A 20785-nucleotide genomic window follows, 5' to 3' on the forward strand; every position below is an offset into this window, starting at 1 on the left:
GTGCGCTTCATTAACAGACTCGCATAAACATTCATAGTGAGGTGTAAATGATATGGCAGCAGCTGTATACAAGACACGACACAGGAGGTTGTATTTTGAACCTACCAGCTCTAAAGAGGGCTCCAGCAGCATAGTGCATGGCCAGAGCATGAACCAGTTGTCTGGCTGTAGTGCAGAGCGGCCCCCTCTCAAACACGGAGAAGGACAGAGGAGTGTGATCTGAAGCAATGTACAGCTTCAGGGAGGCATGGATGCTGACCAGGAGGTTGATGGGCTGGATGGTGAGCCTCTGCAGGCGCATGGGGCGGACCAACGCCTGCACCGACTGCAGCACCTGGATGACATCACAGCGGTCATTCTTTTCTGACATATTTGGAAATATGATTTATATCAACAGCAAAGACACTGCTGATATAAATATTCCATAAGAACAGAAACTGTAGGCATGCTGTTAGCTGTAATTAGGCTGGCGCTACTTCCCGTGTGCAGTATGATGAAGATAATATCACCAAAATAAAAACGAAATAAAAGATGGTTGGCAGAACTAATCCCATTGTAATATTTCGGACTGCTGCCATAAGGTTTGTATTCAACAGAAAAGAGCACCTGTTCAGGGAGAATTGGGGCTGGTCCGAGCTCTTTGCCCCTCTTGGATTCTGTTGAGGCAACAGCCCGCTCAGGGATGTAAGTGTAGAACAGGGTCTTAATGTAGTACACAAAAGTGTCCTCAAGGTAGACTCTGGCAGGCTGGAGCTGGAAGGTGACCTTAGGTAAAGAGCAGACAAAGATGTTAGAAGACCTCACAATTATTTTGAAAGAAAATAAAGACATTTGGACAGATATATAACCAGTCTCTCACATACTGCGACATTTCTTGAACTACTTTCCCTCTTAAATTATGACACTTTGCTGGAGCACTTTAAAAACAAATCCCAAATTGATAAAGTTGAAGAGAACATTATCTAAAACAATTTTTCCTTGTTCAGTTTATCAGCTCCGTATTGGAATGTCGACAAATTAGTGGTTGGAAATGACACAGTGGTTGCCATGTGGCTGCTTGCATTACATTACTTTCTTACTGGTTGAGTGCAAATGTTGCTGATTGTGTCACGATGCTGTTGCCAGCTGAAGTGTGTGTCATGAATACTAAGAGAGCCAAGTGAGAACCTGAAAGTGCAAACAAAAAGATGAAGCAATGGATTTAAACCTCCTCCAGAGTGCATCTGTCCCCATCCAGGGTCATCCTCAGCTGCAGGAAACAGGAGCGTTTGAACCCTTCCAATGCCTCGGGGGACTCAGCAGGATTGGTGTCACTGCTCCACACACCCTCAGGTTCCGCTCCTCCTCTCTGATCTTGGCACAGCAGCACGGGAAAGTGGAAACTTGCCCGGTTATACAACTGGTTGTCCACTTGCAGACTGGAGCAGTAGACCTCAATCAGAGACATGTCAGACATCAGAGCTGAGATGGGTGCTGCGCCCTCAGCAGAGTCAGCTGGCAGCTCATAGGGCAGAGAGGTGGGTGCAGGAGCCAGGCAGAGCAGCAGCTTGGTTAATGTGAGCCTCAGCAGCTCCACAGAGCCAGTGGGACTGGTGATATCATCACTTAATACCAGGCTGGCCTCACTCAGGAGGACTCTAAAGGACAACTCTGAGGACCTTAAGACAAAACAAAAATGAAATCATCATTGTGACAGAACAACCGGAACAACAAAGAGTGTAAAAACTGAGTTTGGCTTTCACACATGAAAAATACCGCCACAGTTAAAATATGTTTAATTGTCCCTTTTCTGTACAAGCAAACATTTCCAACCCATATAATACTAAGCTTTCAACAAGGCATGTCAATGATGACTGATTATTTGTAGAGAATAATACAAGACCAAACTCATTCATCTTGGGCTGATGTTTCAGGAATTCTGTTCCAGAACATTAACAGAGATCATTGTCTGAGGTCATTTATTTACTTTTAAATAACAAGCCATTATATTAATATCCTGTTTTGCCAAAATAACAGCGGATATGTGTTGATGTAATGGAATAAAGCTGTAATACAGTGTTCTACAGCACAACTAGTTTCAGTCATGACAACAGAAGAAGGTTTTATTGCCCCCCTGTGGTGAAAATGATGCCTGCCTCTTGGTGTGTGCACTAGTGTAAAGAGTCATCATAAACCAAACCAAAAATGAATGCAATAAAAAGCACATGAGTAGATACCTTAAAGTAAGGAGGAACAACATGCTCAGTTGACTTCTTGTGGCTAAAATATGTAAGGAGCTCTGCACAGCAGCGATAAAATCCCTGCTTGTGCACACATACCTGCTGTGTTGGTTGGTTACAGCATCCATGCTGCCCTCTGGTGCCAAAGACAGAACCAGGGTGCCCTTGACATACGACACGTCTATGTAGAGACAGCCAAAGCCCGGCAGGAACACCACCTATGCAACAACAGAATACAGACCTCTTCTGAATCAAATAAAGACTCTCCTTGGAGAGAAACGTGAATTGGAACATTGTAATCTTCAATAAACTTTGATGGGGGTAACTTTACATTTTCAGTGTTTTGCTCAGCACTGTTGGTACTGTTCTGTGTAAATGTGCGTGTCAAATGTGTGTCACTTTAACCTCCATCATCCACCAGGTTCAGACTGGCCAGACACTTGTGTGACAGAATGAAGGAGATCACTGCTGAATGCCTCTCTGAGCAGTCATAACAAGTCTAGCCTTTGACCCCCCCCCCCCCGGCACACAGGTCAGACCCAGACCTCACAGTAACCAGAGATACACAGCCTCTGCTTCAACCCCACCTCCATACTGCCCAGACACAACACCAAACATTACACTCACAGCTCCTTAACTTTTCACTTACCCCACACATCTACACTGACCAGACCAAAAAATACTGGATCTCTACTTAACTCCAGCAGACACACACAAGCGTGTGAACACAGACTAAACAAACGTTGCATTGACTGGAGACCAAGCAAACCTTATTTTCATTTCTAATGGGGTAATGAAGCGGCCATACAAAACATTTTTTTTCCCGTCACAGCCCAAGCTTTATTTCTGCATATAAAGTTCAGTTTTGGAACAATTAAGTGAAAATTGGGGTTAAAGGGTTTCCAGTCATAATGTGTCTGGTTATCATTAGTCAGGTAATTCAATATATCGACAGATCCACTAAAACAGAGGGCTCTCTGGCTCCATCTAGCTGTTACAGGTGCTGTTTTATTGTCACAGGAAGCTGTAGTGTCAAGTCGTTGCATGTGCATTGATAGCAATTAAAAGGACAAACTCTTGCTGAAAATCTGTATGTGATAAAATGACAGAGCAGATGAGATTTTCCACACGTATTCAGACTTTTACCTGCGTGCCAAGGCAGTTAATGTCTACGGGGTCTGTCCACTCAGTGGTGCTTTGGTCTGAAGTGGTTTTCAGCAGCAGTGTGGGCAGCATCTCCTTCTGCTTGCACTCAGGGAAACTGGAAAAGTGGTAATAGAGCTCATGGTGCAGGGAACAGTTAGGAGGCAGAGGACGGCAGTATACCTCAGTCCTTGGAGTTTCTATAAAAGACAAAACAAAAATGTATAACAGAAAAACTGTCAGTTAACATAAAAACGAGAAAAAGCCAAGAGAAAGATACAAGACGTGGGCTGAAAGAAGGCCGCTTGAACTAATCCTTCCAACCTTTGACATTTTCTTTCAGCAGCAGTGGGACAGGACACTTGTTGTGGATCAGCATGCGTGGACAGGGGTCCTCATTCAGGGTGATGTATGTCACCCCGAGGTGTTCCTGATATGTCAGCACTATGGCTCTGCAAAACACAAATAAAAATATGAATAAACAAACCCAGAAATCAATTGTCAAAAAAATTGATCATATTTAAACGCCTTCTAACTACACATAGATAACATCAAACATCTGATTACTGCTATGTCCATGAGCAAACCTCTGAGATGCAGCCATGGGCAGAGCCCGAACACAGGCCAGACAGTGACACATTTATTTTTGTATTTTTGGTTTATGTCTAGGTACTGATTACATATGATGGTGGTCAAACACAGAGTGTTGTCATGTCGGCCAAACAAAACCACAACACAAGGGTACAACTGTAAACAATCCTGACATTCACCTGCTTTATTTACGGGAGGTGAAAATGAAAAGAAAGTTTTAAAAAAAAAGGAGGAGGAGAAAAGAAGCAAGAAAAAGATCAATTGCTCCAGACATGTAGAGAGACTGACAGTGGAAATGTTGAGAGTATTTCTTGTTCTGCTTCATATCCAGAGTTTAACAATGTGTGACTAGCTACAGTGATTCCTGGCTTTATGTCCAGAGCCAGCAAGGGTTTAGTGGCCTACTGTAAATGGACTGTCACATCCAGCAAACCACAAATGTTCTGCTTCACCCACCTGCTGCAGAGGCCACCCCCTGAGTCCTGATCCCCAGGGACCGACACACTCTGCCGAGGGCAGTCTGTGCGGATGGGAGCAGGGAGGCTCCAGGCTGTAGTTCCAACTCCAACAACAGGCTTTGGAAATGAGCTGAAAAGCATGTGTCTGAGTGGCAATGGGAACTCCACCTTCTCCTGGACACTGGCTTGGAGGAGGTCCCAGCATGGCACAGAACACGGCTTGGCCAGAGATAACTCATAAGAGGGAGGGAGGGTGAACACGGTGCTCTCCAGTATCTCACAGGCCTGGTAAGAGGAAAAGCATATCAACACAATGAAAATGGAGAGAAAGTAAAGACAAAGATGGACTGATGAAATTCCATTGATGAGGGAGGAAGAAAGAGAAAAAAGACAAAAGAGGTTTGATAGAAAATAAGAGATAAACAGAGTGAAGGTGTGGCCAACATACTCGCATAAAAGAGGGAAAATGGAGCAAAGTTAGACCAACTAAGAGTATATGAGATGGGACATGAGAAGGCCATGAAAAAAGGCGTAGGGTAGATGCAAGTGATTACAACAAAAGATACATTGTAAAACCACATTGTTATTTTACTCTATTCTGTCTCCCACTGAGCTTAGTGCTAAATTGGTAGCAGAAAAGCCCTGCTGTGTTGGTTTAGCAGCCAGCGAGTAGTGAGTAGTAGACTACAGGGATTAGTCTCTAAGCATGATGAATAGACGAACTAGAAAGGCATTCCAAGCCTTGTTTGTGGTCTGTGTTATTGTTAAGCCCATTGCCCGCTCTTTAGTTTTTTTAAAGCTTTTTTTTTTTTTAAAAGGTTTTTCAGTCAATTAGTGGCAACTGGCAAGCTTTGCCATTATTCTATAAGGGGATCTGAAGGCTTGTTAAATGACATCACAACATTGTTGCTCTCTTTGGGGACAAGCAGCAGATGAAAGCAAGAGGGGAAACCTGCATCCAATTCTGGGTGTTTGTCTAATGTCCCTATGAAGTGCCATTGCCACATGGTGAGAGCGTTGGAGGGAGGAGGGAGGGGGGGAACATGATCTGATGGAAAATGGCTTGCAACATCCCAGTGATGAGGGTGTGTGCAGAAGTGCTGGGACGGACAATCGTGTGTGTCATGCATAGGGAATACAGTGCACGTGTGAAGCTTTAGCGGGCGTAGACATAAAGACTTTGGAGGTGCATCATAATGCTTTTGTGTCTCAAATGAAAGATTTTGATAGTTTATTGAAGGAGCTCTTTTTGTGCGACTCTCTTTGAGCAACACATTTTTTTGGTCTGTGGCAGCCTGAAAACAAAATGTGTTGCATTGTACCTGGTCATCAGCCCCAAGTCCATGGTCAGTCAACAGAGGCCTGTAGTGTAGGGTGTGAGGAGTGTTGTTGACTAGAATCGTTCTGTCCTCTATCTGCAGGATCTGGATGCCGTGTCTCACCACAGATGACACGCAGAACTGACACAACTACACAGGAAGCAAAACACAATAAACTGTCATCGATACATAATGAAGAGGAGCATTTCATTTCTCGATGAATTTAGATATCACCCTCATGTGGTCAGAACATTAATTACACTATCAATGTTGTGTTTCATTTATAATACACTAAGATGATTGTTTACTATTTCATTCTTTTCTTTATTCAACTTCCTTGACTGGTGATCCATCGTTTTATTTTGAGTATTAGTATCTTCTGTTTAGTTTGAACTATACTGCACACTGTCTTGCTGTAGAAAACTGGAGGTGAACAGAGATGGCAGAAATCCACCTGTAATCTCAATAATACACCAGACTGAATAAGCAACGTACACCAGATAGCATTAATTTGCCACTGAAAAATATGTTTGCGTAAAAATGTCTGGGCCTCCTTGAAGAATTCAATAAACTACTTAACTTTCCCTGCATGAAGTTAAACTCTTTACATTTCCTGACATTCAATAAGCATTGCTGACTGCTTGTTTTAAAAGTCCTAACATTTGAGCTATGATCGCCTTGCCTTCTGTTTTCCAGGAAAGGCTCCTAAGGCGATGTCGACTTCTACGTATCCCTCCTCATCAAGAGTGACCACCACCGAGCTTGATCCCTCCTTCCATCGAGGAGAGGTAAGATCATGAACTAGCTTCAGTGCTGTAGACTTGTGGACAGTATTGGTGTGGGCCCAGTAGATACCAATCTGGAAGGCTTCCTAGAAGGTGGAGAAAAGCTCATCGTCCGTCAAGTCCGACATTTACAATGAAAACGGATAACATTTTGGAAACAGTCACATGCTACGGTCACCTATGGCTTTACTCCCAAACATTCAACTTCAGAGTTCTTGCATGGTATTTAAAATAGTACTTGCAACTAAGGAGAACATAACTTCCATAACTGCCAGCTATGTTCAAATGACACAATGTAAGTGCCCAACAGATGCTTATGTGACAGAATGATTGTTCATCTGGCTCTGCAGCATAATGAAACATGCTGATCAAAACACCAGCTTTCTCCTATTAAACCGATCCAGCCTGTGAGCTGCAGCTGAGACTGTCTTCTCCCCATTTGTTGTGCCATGATAAATAGGAGGGTACTATGGAAACAATGCTTTATTTGTTTCTATTTCACAGGCGATTACACATTTACAACTTTTTGTTTTGTTCCTTTGTGCATAACCTTATTAGCACTTGCTCTTTGATACACTCCCTTACTGCTCAGCTCTGAGTTAGTGACACAGAAATCTGTGTATTTGTGTGTTATGTTCCACAGGGGAAAACCATCTGCAGACTACTTCTTCTGATCTCAGAAGCCAGCAAGAAGACATGTCTGCAGTATACTGTGACAAAGCTTGGCTGCAGTCAAAGACTTAGGCAGGGAATATTGTTGTCATGCAACGCTGGTGAATGAGCTCAGGTTTTGTGCTTATTAGTCAGGACTGAAATGAGAAAAGAGCTAGATTCATAATGATGACTGTGAAGTCATGAAAAGACATCCAGGTCCTGATGAAAAGTCTAAATATATCTGTCTTTAGTTCAACAGTAACAAAGATTTAGTGACAAAGATTTAGGCAAGTATACAGGGTTTGATTACTTTCAGAATTAGATTAGTTTTACAGGCAAGCCAAATTAATCGTGTATACTATATATTAAAAATGAAACAATTTTTATGAAAACAAAAATGTTCAGCTGTTTTGCATACATTCTACTAATATACTTTCATTCATAATCCTTACTTAATATTTAGGAGTGCTTCTCAAACTGTGAAAACAGTAAGTCTGTGAGGAAAACGTTTGTCTGACAAAAAAAAACAACCACTAAATCATGATTTGGGCTGGACCACTTCATTATTTACCTCAACAGCTTTCTTATCTTGTACAATACAACCTACCTTGAAGTTGGGTGGTACAATGACCTTGCCAGCTGGTATCTGCAGTACAATTGTTTCTCCCTCAAAAAGCCAGAGGTCCCATTGAGAGTCATTGGCCAGGAGGGCCCATGGGAGCAGCTCCACCAGCAGTGTGTTAAGACCAGACTTCCAGCGAGATAGCTTCACCTGCATAGGACTGTCCCACTGGGCTAGAGCCTCTAGCACTGACCTGTAGGGAGAGAGCAAATTATTATTGAAATCACTCCAGTATCACCTGAGCATGACTGACTGTAACATGGATAAATTGATCATTGCAAGTGAATGGCCATTATAAGGCATATAAAGAGGGAAAATGAACACTGATCCAACCTGAGATTTGGTATCCATTGTAAAATACAGTATACATCAAATTCAAGCAATTCTGTGCCTTCAGTGGATTGCAGTACAACTGTAATCCATGCTGACAGTGTTAATTTATTGCTTAACTCATCTCCATTGAAAGGACTATTCAAGACTCTAGAGGAGCAGTCAGACATGCTGAACAAATTTCTACTGAGAATAACTTGTTTCTATCACTGGTGGACGTCTGGTGCTGCATGGAGCCCAGACACTTCTCTGTAGACACATTGCTATCATTACATATGCACAGACAGAGAGACAGAAGTGATGTTTAACATTTCTTATTGATATTCAATCATAAATATCAGATTCTGCGGGTTAAAAGACGACTTTTTGCTCATCCACCAGATATAAATACATATTTTTTTCTCTGTCTGCTGAAGTAATTTGTCTGTAGATCTTTTTGTGCATTACAAAATACATACCAGCACATGGTTTTAAAAAAAAATCTATTAACTTGCCCTGAAAGACCATTAATTTCTACCTAACAGCAGTCACGAAGACTAAACAAAGATACGAGAAGAAATGGCCTTCCAACAAGTTACGCAATCCAAACAGATTCAGGGAACAGTTGACAGGGCATCTGGGATCACACATGGGTATATAGAGGCACAAACAAAAAAGGCAGACAGACAGAAACATAATTTTTCCACATATTCACTGACAAGTCATTTCAAAGTAATTATGGTCTCGTGAGCCCTAAACAGGGCTGGGAGCCAAAAGAGAGGCAAACAAACATATTTCTCAGATTTACTCTGAAGTTCAAAGCCTTCAAAGCGACCCAGTCTTCCCTTTCCCACAAGGCCACCTGGACCTGGCTCAAGCTACCAACCTGCCAACTCAAACTTGTCACAAGCCTAAAAGAGTCTTTACTGGGAAATGTGACCAAAACTGGGAACAGCTTTTCATTACCACTTACTGGTGTTTATGTTAAGTCCATGTGGTTAAAAAGGCCACTGACCTTGAGGCTGAGGACAGCAAAGTAAAGGGCACATAAATCATATTACACAGCTCACAAGAAGGTAATTGAAAGAAATGCGCTCAACAGCTTCTGTCAAAACCCACCAACTCTGGAGCTACAGTTTTAAATGTGTAAATGTTGAGAAGCTGCTGCACTCAGTATGCACATACACATGCTTCTCCAACCACTACAAGATGTTTATTTAATGATTGCGGAGGTAACTCGCTGCCATTAAAAATCCAACAGAGGAAGAAAATAACATTTACCACTTTCAACTTCCTTTACCCCTTTAAGACACAATATTCACACACTCTTTGCCAGTAAGTTCAGTTAGTTTAGTTTCTCCACGATGCCATTGAGACTGAACACTCTTTCCAAACAACCAACTATCACTATCATCAACATTAAAGAAAAATATACAAATTAAACTGTGGTTTTCACATACAGTCCAAGTCCTGAGTGTGTTTAGATATAGCAATCAGTGCTATTAATTCTCTAATGGCACTTTTTACGTGTTAACATTTCTCCTGATGCCATTTAAAACAGCAGATTTCTGGATTTCAGACAAATACCACTTTCCATGATAGGAAATGTGCTTCGGCTTTGGGCTTTGATTCAGAGCAACCTAACAGCCCCCCACGGAGACACAGTGTGGGACATATGAAGGTAGGCAATGTGTATGGTGGTATCTACAAGCAACGCAGTGTTTTGAGTGTGTATGCGTATGTGCTATGCTGTGTGTGTAAAGTGAGCGGAGAAACCAAGGCAACCACAAGCAGACATATGGCTCACATGTCCAGCAGATCCACTGGGACTCTTTGGAACTTCGAGCCTGCGGGAGAACATGTGGCTGCGTCTTCTACCGCTGCCATCAAGATGTGATTGCTTTGTGACAAAAGATGAATCCCAGAGTGACATTTGTGGACAGCTTCACATGTGAATTCTGCCTGATGGTATATGTAAACTCATCACTCCACCATATACACATACATACAGTATACACAATGCACCCTCTGGAAGTCTGTGCAAAGCTTCAGCTGAATGCAAGACTTGTGTGTGAATGTGGGACTGTAACAGAATGACAGCCTAAATCTTCTGTTCGTGGGGACAGCAGTGGGATTGCTACTAACGTCTGATGCATGGCTCTGCATTGTCTTTGCAGTTTTATCACGTGAGCAAGAAAAATAAGCTTCCCTCATTAAAGGCTTTCTTGCACAACTGTGTACTTTGAGGAGAAATACTGTAAGAATCTTACTATTAGTGAAAAACAAACGGTGGGGGGTGTTGATGAAAACTGTGTTATGAAATCCTTGCTGCAAAAAAACCCCAATAATAAATATTAAAAAGAATCATTGATGTTGACTTAGAAGAATTATGAAGAGCCATTGTGTCTTGAAGTGGTAAGCATTGGTAAGCATGATATGATGAGTTTGAATCTGGCTGAAATGTGCATTGTTTCGTCATTTCTCTACCCTGCTTTGCCTTGTTCATGGCGTGCAAGTGACAGCAGGTAAAGGATGCTTTTCCAGATGTGTTTCTTAGTTTACAATCGGAACAATAAAAATGTAAAAACAACACAAAACAACATACTTTAACCATATTTCGTATCACATGATCCTCAAAATTATTTCCAGAATACATGTTTGCTAAGCTGTAGTAATGCAAATGAGTACCTGTCAGTATCTTTGGTGACATAAGGCCATGGTAGATCCGTGGTGGTCTTGGGACCGTAGAAATCAGCCAGGATATGCTCTGGGTTGTCCTCATTTCCAGTCTTATTCACTATCTGCTTGATTAGACTGGTGGAGATGGGCACAGCACAGTGCGAAGCATCTTCATCATCCCTGAGGGTTAAAAGCACAAACTGATTTCACTGATCTCATCTTCTTAAGTCTGTAATAACTCATTACTTGAAATGCAAGCCATAAAGCCACTAGTTGTGAACCACTGTTGTGTGTGTGTGTGTGTGTGTTTTTTTTTTTTTTAGCCAGTCTGGCTTGGAAACAAGTTTACTTAATGCACGCCAGAGAGTACTACACGATACGTTTTTGTTTCACTATAAAGCAAGACATCTTTAAACAGAATCTGACTGTTCTCATTGTTCTTTTCATTACAATGAAGTGACCTCCGGCTAAACTCCACTTTTAACCTGAAGTGGCTTGAATCTGCGTTTTGTTAGGGGTTTGTCTTCATGACGTGCAGTCTTGCCTTACAAACCATGATTCGCAAAGATCACAGAAAAACACACAATGGCAGTAAATAATCCTAACTGACACCTTAGTACCAGACACTAGTCAATTATAATTTTGTAACAAGATTAAAAAAAAGAGTAAAATCCAAACAATGTAATCATGTCTCTTTCTTGGCGGCATCCAGTTCCACTTGGCTAGGGTAAAGCAACCCTCTTACCCCTGAGCAGCAGTTTATTAATAGAGCCCATTGTGCTATAAAGGGAATACAGGGGCTATTGCTTATGGATCTAGGGCAAGACGAAGAAATAGGACAAGGTGTTGACAGGAAGCTTTTCATTCAGAGCACTCCCCGAGGCGGGAAACTGGAAGGGCTTCTGATTGTAACCTTCGATTTTCTAATGTGGTGGCCAGCATGAGGAGAGCAGGACATAATGGTTCGGGTTTAGACTTGTCTGTGTCTCTTGTGTCACACACCGCAGCTCTGCTCTCTACCTCGTCCATTAAAACCCACAACTATGTGTAATTACAGGAAGGAAAGATGAGCTGTTGACCAGTGAACATTCAAGACTGGATCTATCCAAGAGGTTTTGGTGTTGGTAAGGGGCTGTGTGCATGTGGGTATGTTTACAGTTGTGGCTTGTAGTGTGTGTTTGTGTGGACGGAGAGAGATGAGGGAGGGATTGAGCTGGGGGGACAAGAGAGACGATATGTAAGTTTGTGTGGTTTGAACCACTTTAGACAGGGAACGGATCGTAAACACAAGGAGCATTGTGGTTGCACTCTAGAAAGACAAGACACTTAGTTGTTTCTGAGTTTGTTTTTTGCACTTGTGAAAGGATTTATCTACAACAACAGGGGCCCCATACATTCCCAGTCACCGTATGGCCTCCATGGTTCCTTTACGGCAGTTGAAATCAAAACAAACTCTGTCACAAGATATCTAAACAGAACAGTTAAAGGTAAAAATTCTTACAGAAGGAATCAATTACATTCAATATCTACCTTATTTATTCAGATCATCAGTAGATGCTACTAAAGACAGAATTTTTTCTCGTGCATTTGCATAAAATAAAAAGTATTACAGATAATAACATATCCATGTAGTAGTTACTTCGGTTGGGTTCAATTCAAACAAATAATCATATTACTGATAATGTGACAACAAAGCATATGCCATTTATAATGTTATTTGAAGATAATAGACCCTATAATTTAAAGGTGAAAAATGTTTGTCATTAAGGGCAATTTTTGATGCAACTATATAGGTAGATGTAGATTCCATCTATGGTACCTACTATGATCTTTTGTATAAAGAGTTACTTCTTAAAAGTAAACCTGAACAATATGAGAACATGCTAACACACTGACAAAATGTGACAATTCAACAAGTAAAGTGGTGACGCGTATGACAGACTCTGGGTGTAAGAGTTACACTTATACAAGCATTTAGCTAATCAATACAAAGACAGAGACCACACACAGATGCAGTGTACATGCACATACACTGCACATCAGCCCCTGCAAAAGTGTGCATACATAGATTGAGTTCTTATCACATTGTTTCACACGCACGCACGCACGCACGCACGCACGCACGCACGCACGCACGCACGCACACACGCACACACGCACACACACACACACACACACACACACACACACACACACACACACACACACACAGCTGTTCTCTGTTAGAGCCTATATCTAAATGAGGTGTAATCATGGTCCAACCTGACATGTTGGAGTTAGAGCCGAGTCTCAGCTGCTGCCAAGACAGCTTTCTGCTCTCCTGAAATGTATGCAGATTCCCACGAATCATGTCTTCATCAATGGATCAGAATGTGGTGTGAGAAGGTCCTAAATAAGTGTTTTTCTCTTTTTGCTTAAGCACCGACATACACAGATGTATGAGCTGGTTGCCAATTATTTAATACAATACTACACTGAAAGAACCAAATTGTCCAATAAATACACTTGGGTGGCAAGGAACGATATATGGAGGATCATGGAAAGACAAGAGAAAGTTGCCTGTTAGCAAGGAGGAATTGTTTCATTATGAGTGTTTGACAGATAAGTTAATATTCTGTATCATGGGATGTGCAGCATGGTGTTGTTGGTCTTGTAGTTGCTTTTTTGTACTTGATGAAAAACTACAAGATAGAGTATAAGATTTACAAAGATCTACCTCACAAGTTGGGCAATTTATTTCAATTATGGGGTTTATCAGGGTATGTACTAGATGAACCACTCTATCATGGACAAAATGAACAGTTTTATTCTTTGGTTCTGAAGCTTTTATTATTTACCTGGCCTGGAAAGTGAGGTGGTGGGTAAGGTCAGCCTCAGTGTTACAAAGAGGCTCCTCATGACCCTTTCCACATATGAGTTGGCTTTCTTTTAGTCCAAGACTCCTTTTTTCAATGTGGACAATTAGTGGATCTGGCAAGTGGCTCCTCATAACAAACAGTGGACTGAAAACCACCTGAAAGAGAGGCACAGGTTCATACATGTAGACACACTTTGTTAGGGCAGAATAGACAAGAAGACACATGGCTGTCATTTAATTCAGTCCCTGATATTCTAAGAAAGAAACATAAGCTTTTTGAAATATATCCTCTAACAACAGAGGTCGTCTTGCTGTAATATTTCCTTTATGTGCATATGTAATGGAGGGGTTTTGTTTTGTGTATTGATCAAAATAATTTGTTCTCGTTACCTCAAAAAAGGTGAAGAAAAAAAGTAAAGTTTAAGTAGAGGGACACAGGACTAAAAGTCAAAAATGTGTAACAATGCGGAAACAATTATTGCGAATTTAAGCATTTGTGCCTGTATATTCCTTATTATATTACTTACCAATCTCTGTTGCATCTGAGAATCAGGTTCAATAGTGATGAGAGTACAGCAGACATACAGTAAAGAGCCACTGGAACAGGCCATCTAAAAGGACACAAACTGGTTGTGATCAATGAGTTCATTATCTATGAATCCAACAGTTTAAGTCCAAGCACATGATCAAGGTAAATTGTTAAAGTAGCTATACTACACTTGAGAGGATGTAGTATTCTAATACCTCTAATATCTTACCATAGTTGCAACAAGTTAATACCGATCACACGAAAGGACAAGTTGTTTTTGTTTGTGGTCACAACATGAAATATGGATATCTGACTGATTAAATGCTTTAGCAGTCTCCATCTTTATAGACTCCATCAGTATTGCATTATCATTTTTTTTCCCTAAAAACACTGTTTATTGGCTTCTCCAGTTGTAAAACATAGAGCCTCCCTAATGCTGTGCAACACAAAGTTAAGACTAAGGCGACTGACAACTGTCAGTGCCAGATAATGGGTCATTATAGGCAGTAAAATCTTAGCAAGATTTAAAGGCTGAGAATGTGCCCACCAAAGACTGAGCACTCTTTATGCGTCACTGGAGTTTGTCCCATTTATTCCACGCTCCTCATTAAAGCCTTCAGATGCCAAGACACATTACAAGTGTTCCGGTTTATGGCAGAAAGGGGACTTCATTTACTGCTGGGGACAGAAGAGTGGAGAAAAGAGAAGCTGAATTTTCAATCGTAATGTAACAGCCTTGGTGGGATGAGGGGGTGTAACTTTGGCAAACAGATTCTGTGTAGGCCTCTTGTGAAAAAGACCCATCACCGGGATAAGGTCATGACAACCTCCTGTGCGCTCTTGAAAGTAAAGGACAAGAGCAGAAACAGAAAAAAATGTTGGAACTAAGGAATGCGGAGGAGGAAGGTGAGATATGGAAGAAGAGTTATTTCAGATGGATTACTGACATGAAAGCAGCTGACAGATGAGAAATGAGAGAGACATTGACAAGGGAGGGTACTGGAGAGTAGGACAGGTGGACAAGCTTGATGCCATGGGATGAGGAAAAAAAAGAGGAGGAGATGACAACTTCGGTATAAGTGAGATGAGTGGTTCACGGTGTGGCTGAGAGAGTGAGAATGGAAGGAAACACAAAAGATAGAGACATGTAAGAACCAGCTATTAGTCCAGTCAGCTCTCTCATTCTGAGCCAATCCTCCATATGTGTATTAACCAGCTCATATAAGCAAAAGAGATAACAGCAGAGGTTGGAGTGGAATTGAGGGATGTTCAGACTCACATACTGAAGCTGAAGTGGCAGAATGGCTAGCAGCAGAAGACTTATAAAGAAATTAGAAATAGAAACACTACGAAAAGCCAAACAAGAAAAGTAAAGCATGAGAACAGCAGGAACAGAGCTGGCAGCAATCTAGTGGTGCGAAAGTGCCTTCAAAGCCTCTGCCTGAGCCCACATATCAGCTAGTGTTTCCTGTCTATGGTCAGTGTTGTTATGAGAGAGCATAAACTGTATTATCTACCTCTCAACATGGTCAGGTTATGGGTTGGAGGGCCTTTGTAAGCCTATCTGAGGGGAAGATCTCAATCTGTTCTCTAACAGTGAGTAGCAGTAAGGAAGCTCGGCATCTGTGGCCACCCAGAAGAAGAGGATCCGGTCACAGTTGGTGGTCCAGTCACCAGCTCCAAACGTGTGTAGATTGAGAGCCAATTGTGAGTGTTGGTTTGTGTAATGTGTGTATCTATCTATTATTGCTGGCTGGCACATTTATCAACTTGCATTTGACAAGTCTGTGTGCAATAGAGCTATAACAGTCTATACACATGTGTTTTTCCATCTCTCAGTATACACATACGTTCTCCACATCATATATAACTTTTCAAAACTGACATTTAATATTCGTAATGTGGCCTTTAACAGTGTAGAGTGCACAAATGGGGATTTGGGAAACTTTTTAAAAGCTTTTATTTTTAGGGGCCACAGATGGTAATGGAGTCAAATCAGTTGTAATATTCTACCTGTATGACAGAGCTGCTGCTTCCCTTGTTGCTCCTCTCCAGCTGAACATCCTGGGACCAGTCTTCATCTCCTCGTGCCCTCACACACAGCTCTGTCATCTCTGCATCCTCCAGCACATAGGAAGGCAGTTTGGCTCCTGCTTCCAGGCAGTCACAGTGTTCTCTGACCACCGTCTGACTGTCAGGCCCCACATAGTGCTGCACCACTCGCAGCTCAATATCCTGAGTCAGGTAGCTGCACATAATCTGCCGTCCACAGATTATTACCTGTAGCAGAAAGTTACATGGGGGAATTGTTAACAAACCAAGCCATAACAGAGATATTAAACCCTCCTAAACTTGCAAAACATAGTGAGAGGAGTTGTGTAAAATTAGGAGCTGTAAAGAAAAGCTGCTATCTGCATGTTAACACGGACACATGTGTAACCCTCACCCACAGTTAAGCCCAAGTCAGAGGGAAACTTTTGTATGGGACTGACATATTTAACAGTGCTGATAATGGACACTTTTCACCACTACCTGCAAATATGTGTTTGCATACATGTGCTTGTGTGTGTTTGCAAACACACTTTTAATAAAGTCTTATTAAAGAGACTTGAACATGTTATTGGGATTAAAGGAACTGCATTAGGCTGGTTTAAATCCTATTTATCTGATAGATTTCAGTTTGTTCTTGTAAATAAAGAATCTTCCTCACACACCAGAGTAAGTCATGGAGTTCCCCAGGGTTCTGTGCTTGGACCAATTCTTTTCACTTTATACATGCTTCCATTAGGTAACATTATTAGACAGCATGGCATAAATTTCCATTGCTATGCTGATGATACTCAGCTGTACTTATCTATAAAACCAGATGAACCCAATAGGTTGGTCAGACTACAAGCATGTCTTAAAGACATAAAGACCTGGATGACTCAGAACTGTCTGCTTCTAAATTCAGACAAAACTGAAGTTGTTATCTTTGGACCTGAGCGTTTCAGGGAGAAATTGTCTAGCTATATAGTTACTCTAGATGGTATTTCCTTGGCTTCTAGTTCTACAGTGAGGATCCTTGGAGTTATTTTTTTACCAGAATTTATCATTTGAATCAGGAACATCTTGTCTCAGAGTGATGCAGAAAAACTAGTCCATGCATTTCTTACTTCAAGATTGGACTACTGTAATTCTTTATTATTGGGCTGTCCCACATATTCTCTGAAAAGCCTTCAGCTGATCCAAAATGCTGCAGCCAGAGTTCTGATGAGAACTAACAGGAGAGATTATATTTCTCCAGTTTTAGCTTCTCTTCATTGGCTCCCTGTTAAATTCAGAATACAATTTAAGATTCTTCTCCTTACATATAAAGCTCTTAATGACCGAGCTCCATCATATCTTAAAGATCTCATTGTAAGATATTTTCCTAACAGAGCACTTCGTTCCCAAACTGCAGGTTTACTTGAGGTTCCCAGAGTTTCTAAAAGTAGAATGGGAGGCAGAGCCTTCAGTTATCAGGCCCCTCTCTTGTGGAATAAGCTGCCAGTAAATGTCCGGGAAGCAGACACCCTTTCCACTTTTAAGACCAGGCTTAAAACTTTCCTTTTTGATAAAGCTTATAGTTAGGGATGGCTCAGGTGATCCTGAAACATCCCATAGTTAAGCTGCTATAGGCCTAGACTGCTGGGGGGCCTCATCTGTCACCTTTCCTCACTTTACTCTCTTTTTCCCCTGTTTAAATTCCCAAATTATATTATGTACATGTGACATTATTGTGATTATTAACTCGTCTTTCCCTGTTCCAACAGGTATCCTTTGAATGGTGTTACAGTGCCCCCCCCTCTTTTCTGTCTTCTCAAACCCCAGCTGGTGGAGGCGGATGGCCACCCTTCCTGGTTCTGGTTCTGCCAGAGGTTTCTTCCTGTTAAAAGGGAGTCGTTCCTTTCCACAGTAGCCTCAAGCACGCTCAGGACGGGAGATTGGACTGAAGACAAGTTTCGGTGCAATCTGTTGGTTTCCTTAGCTAGGAAATTGTTTTTGGCTCTATATGAATGAATTGGATTATTTTATAAACAATTATGATCACAATGAATTAAATTCCAATTGGCTTGAATTGGACTTTATTATTTAAGTGCCTTGAGATGACATTTGTTGTATTTGGCGCTATATAAATAAAAATTAATTGAATTGGGAGAAATTTTTTTTGACTACAAATACAATAAATCTCTCGATCAATACTTTCCTAAAAGTATCATTTACTGTCAGCAGTAAGCTAAATCTAACACACGCACACACACACACACAGTGAGAGTGATAAAAGCCACAGTTAACCTACAGTAAGAGGCCAATGAAAATTATACTGTCTTTACAATAATATACAACAGTGACACACGACCGAGGAAGAGGCCAGCAGTATGTGACATTTTTAGGACAATCCAAACTTAAAAACATGAGCAGGGGTACACTCAGAGGCGGGTGCCGACATCCTCTGTAGTGGCAGCTGCTCTCCCATTATGAAACTGTGTGCCGTGAATTGGGTGTGACCAACGCTCATATCATTCGATCCAGTGGAAACAAGATGTAATCAAAGTTTGGGACAGATGGAGAGAGGAATGTGGGGCCAAGTCTGTTTTGTCTGAAGGAGGAGAGGGAAACGTGTGTGACACTTGACACTGTTTACATAACAAACTGTCATTGCTATCGACTGATGCACTTTCAGGAATACACCGGCTTTTTCCGGCTCTTTTTTGTATTTGTGGAAAAGCGCAAACATCTTCCCTATTCTTGCGATGGCAGTTGCTTCATGATCTGGCTCATGCTGGTTTATGATTTCCTGTGATCTTTTTTGTGGATTGATGGGGACACATTTTATTGCCACAAAACAGATGACAAAAATGGACAACAACAGAAAACAGTTGTTGTTAGCCAAGAAACTACTAAATCATAGGATATAAGCAGGGGCGGGAGTAAGGGTAGGGGGGTTAAAAAGAGCTAATTCTGACAAGAGCACTTGGAGAAAGGCCTAGCTTTGTTTGTCACATTGCAGAGGTCTACAATGCCTCAAGCATATTCCTGGTTTTACTGTAGTTTCTTTTAAAGTTTGGCAACCAGATTATCTCCGGGATCCTGGCATTCTTGATCATGTTTTAAAAACTTAGTTGTTTTTTTTTTTACAGCTGTAGCGTACGTTTCTCACATGTTTTGTCAAAGCTTTGTTTTGCGTGGCAATATGAGAAGAACAGTGAATCAGTTACAGCTGAAAGTACCTGTTTCTGGACACCACTGAGTTGCACCACCTTGATGATAAGTGATGCGGTGCGTCCTTTGTACTGAATGGTCCTCAGTAGCATCCCTACGTTGTCCACACTGAAGGGCTCTGACCAGCGCCAGTTCCCCCATCCCTCGATGCAGATGTGTAGCAGCTACAGGATAGGTAAGAGGCGGACACACACACACACACACACACACACACACACACACACACACACACACACAGAAACAGAAGACACCATCCAACATAGGTTAGACTTCTTTCCCCTCATTTGCCCTGAGGAAAATACAAATAAACAACAACATTCTTTTGTTTACAAGATTTTGGTGAAGGAAGGTTACTTAACAGGCTTGCTGCTGTTGGAAGTAGAAACGGAAGGTTGCACACAATAAACTGGCTGGTGGAAAACAGCTGATGTGGAAGATAATTATGGCTGTGTGTGTGTGTGTGTGCGTGCGTGCGTGTAGTTGTGTGGTTGGTTGTGTGAGACTATTTTCTCCACACATCTAAATAAGAGGCACTCTGCTTGGATCTCAGTCTTTTCAGCTACACATTCCTCACTTCTCTGTGGAGAACATCTATGTGTGTGGCTTGGTGTAAACACTTCGGGATGACAGCAATAAACAGATGCTGTTCTGCCTTATGACATCCAAACAACTTCAGAGTAGTGATGATTGTCCAACCATTTTTCATATATTTTCTTGTATTCTGAGACTATGTTCAATGATCTGACAGCTGTATTCGTTGAAGACCACAGTTTGAATTGCATCTCTATTACACATTATCGGCACTGCTAAAAGATGTCAACAAAAAATTTCAACAATGGTATGTGCAACAGCTTTTTCAGCATTAAAACTTCCTCTTAAATCTTCAAACATGCAGTGCTAAAGGCAAGTAGGCTGGTCACATGTCTCTCACACCTGTGTTATGCTGAGGTAATTCACAGACCGTCTGCGTTTTACACAGGCTGCTATATGATAAAGAATCTTATTTGTCAAACAATGTAAGTCCTGTCATGAGATTATGGCTACAATATGGAAGCAGAATCATAAATATGCAGGGAGACCTAAAGCATTGTTCCCTCCTGAGGCAGTGTGACTGTCCATCCACCTCAATGAACTCTACATACCAGTATTGCTGCCAACACAATGTCATACTTGAAAAAGGGAGGGTTAAAGAACATGAGTAAGTAAGTAAGTATATCAAGAATGAGTCAAGTTAGAAAGGAGGACACAAGGAGAGGGGGAAGGAACTGGTTCAATAATCTCCCAGAAGGTTAACAACCAGATTGGAACACAGAAAAAAAAACAGTTTTGAACATTTACACTTCGGGTCGTTGCTTCAATGTGCGGAACATTTAGCC

The 20785-nt window shown here is 41.5% G+C and overlaps 1 protein-coding gene across 7 annotated transcripts in view; it reads right to left on the minus strand.

Annotated features, from left to right (window-relative positions):
- vps13b (vacuolar protein sorting 13 homolog B) overlaps window positions 1-20785 on the minus strand; it is a 310547-nt gene that overhangs the window by 8905 nt on the left and 280857 nt on the right. For 6 of the 7 annotated variants that reach the window (XM_075464765.1, XM_075464763.1, XM_075464764.1 and 3 more), the window contains exons 47-61: window positions 19418-19573; window positions 16179-16445; window positions 14164-14247; window positions 13617-13792; window positions 10789-10959; window positions 7777-7984; window positions 6413-6601; window positions 5734-5880; window positions 4410-4696; window positions 3687-3814; window positions 3366-3562; window positions 2319-2437; window positions 1208-1658; window positions 607-765; window positions 106-334 (exon numbers count right to left, since the gene is read on the minus strand). In XM_075464765.1, the coding sequence (XP_075320880.1) occupies window positions 106-334; window positions 607-765; window positions 1208-1658; window positions 2319-2437; window positions 3366-3562; window positions 3687-3814; window positions 4410-4696; window positions 5734-5880; window positions 6413-6601; window positions 7777-7984; window positions 10789-10959; window positions 13617-13792; window positions 14164-14247; window positions 16179-16445; window positions 19418-19573 (2968 nt within the window). Of the gene's footprint in view, window positions 1-105; window positions 335-606; window positions 766-1207; window positions 1659-2318; window positions 2438-3365; window positions 3563-3686; window positions 3815-4409; window positions 4697-5733; window positions 5881-6412; window positions 6602-7776; window positions 7985-10788; window positions 10960-13616; window positions 13793-14163; window positions 14248-14720; window positions 14841-16178; window positions 16446-19417; window positions 19574-20785 lie in introns of those variants that run through there. The other variant, XM_075464769.1, reaches the window with a different exon arrangement.

This window comes from Odontesthes bonariensis, chromosome 5 (assembly GCF_027942865.1).
Source record: "Odontesthes bonariensis isolate fOdoBon6 chromosome 5, fOdoBon6.hap1, whole genome shotgun sequence".
Classification (NCBI taxonomy): Eukaryota; Metazoa; Chordata; class Actinopteri; order Atheriniformes; family Atherinopsidae; genus Odontesthes; species Odontesthes bonariensis.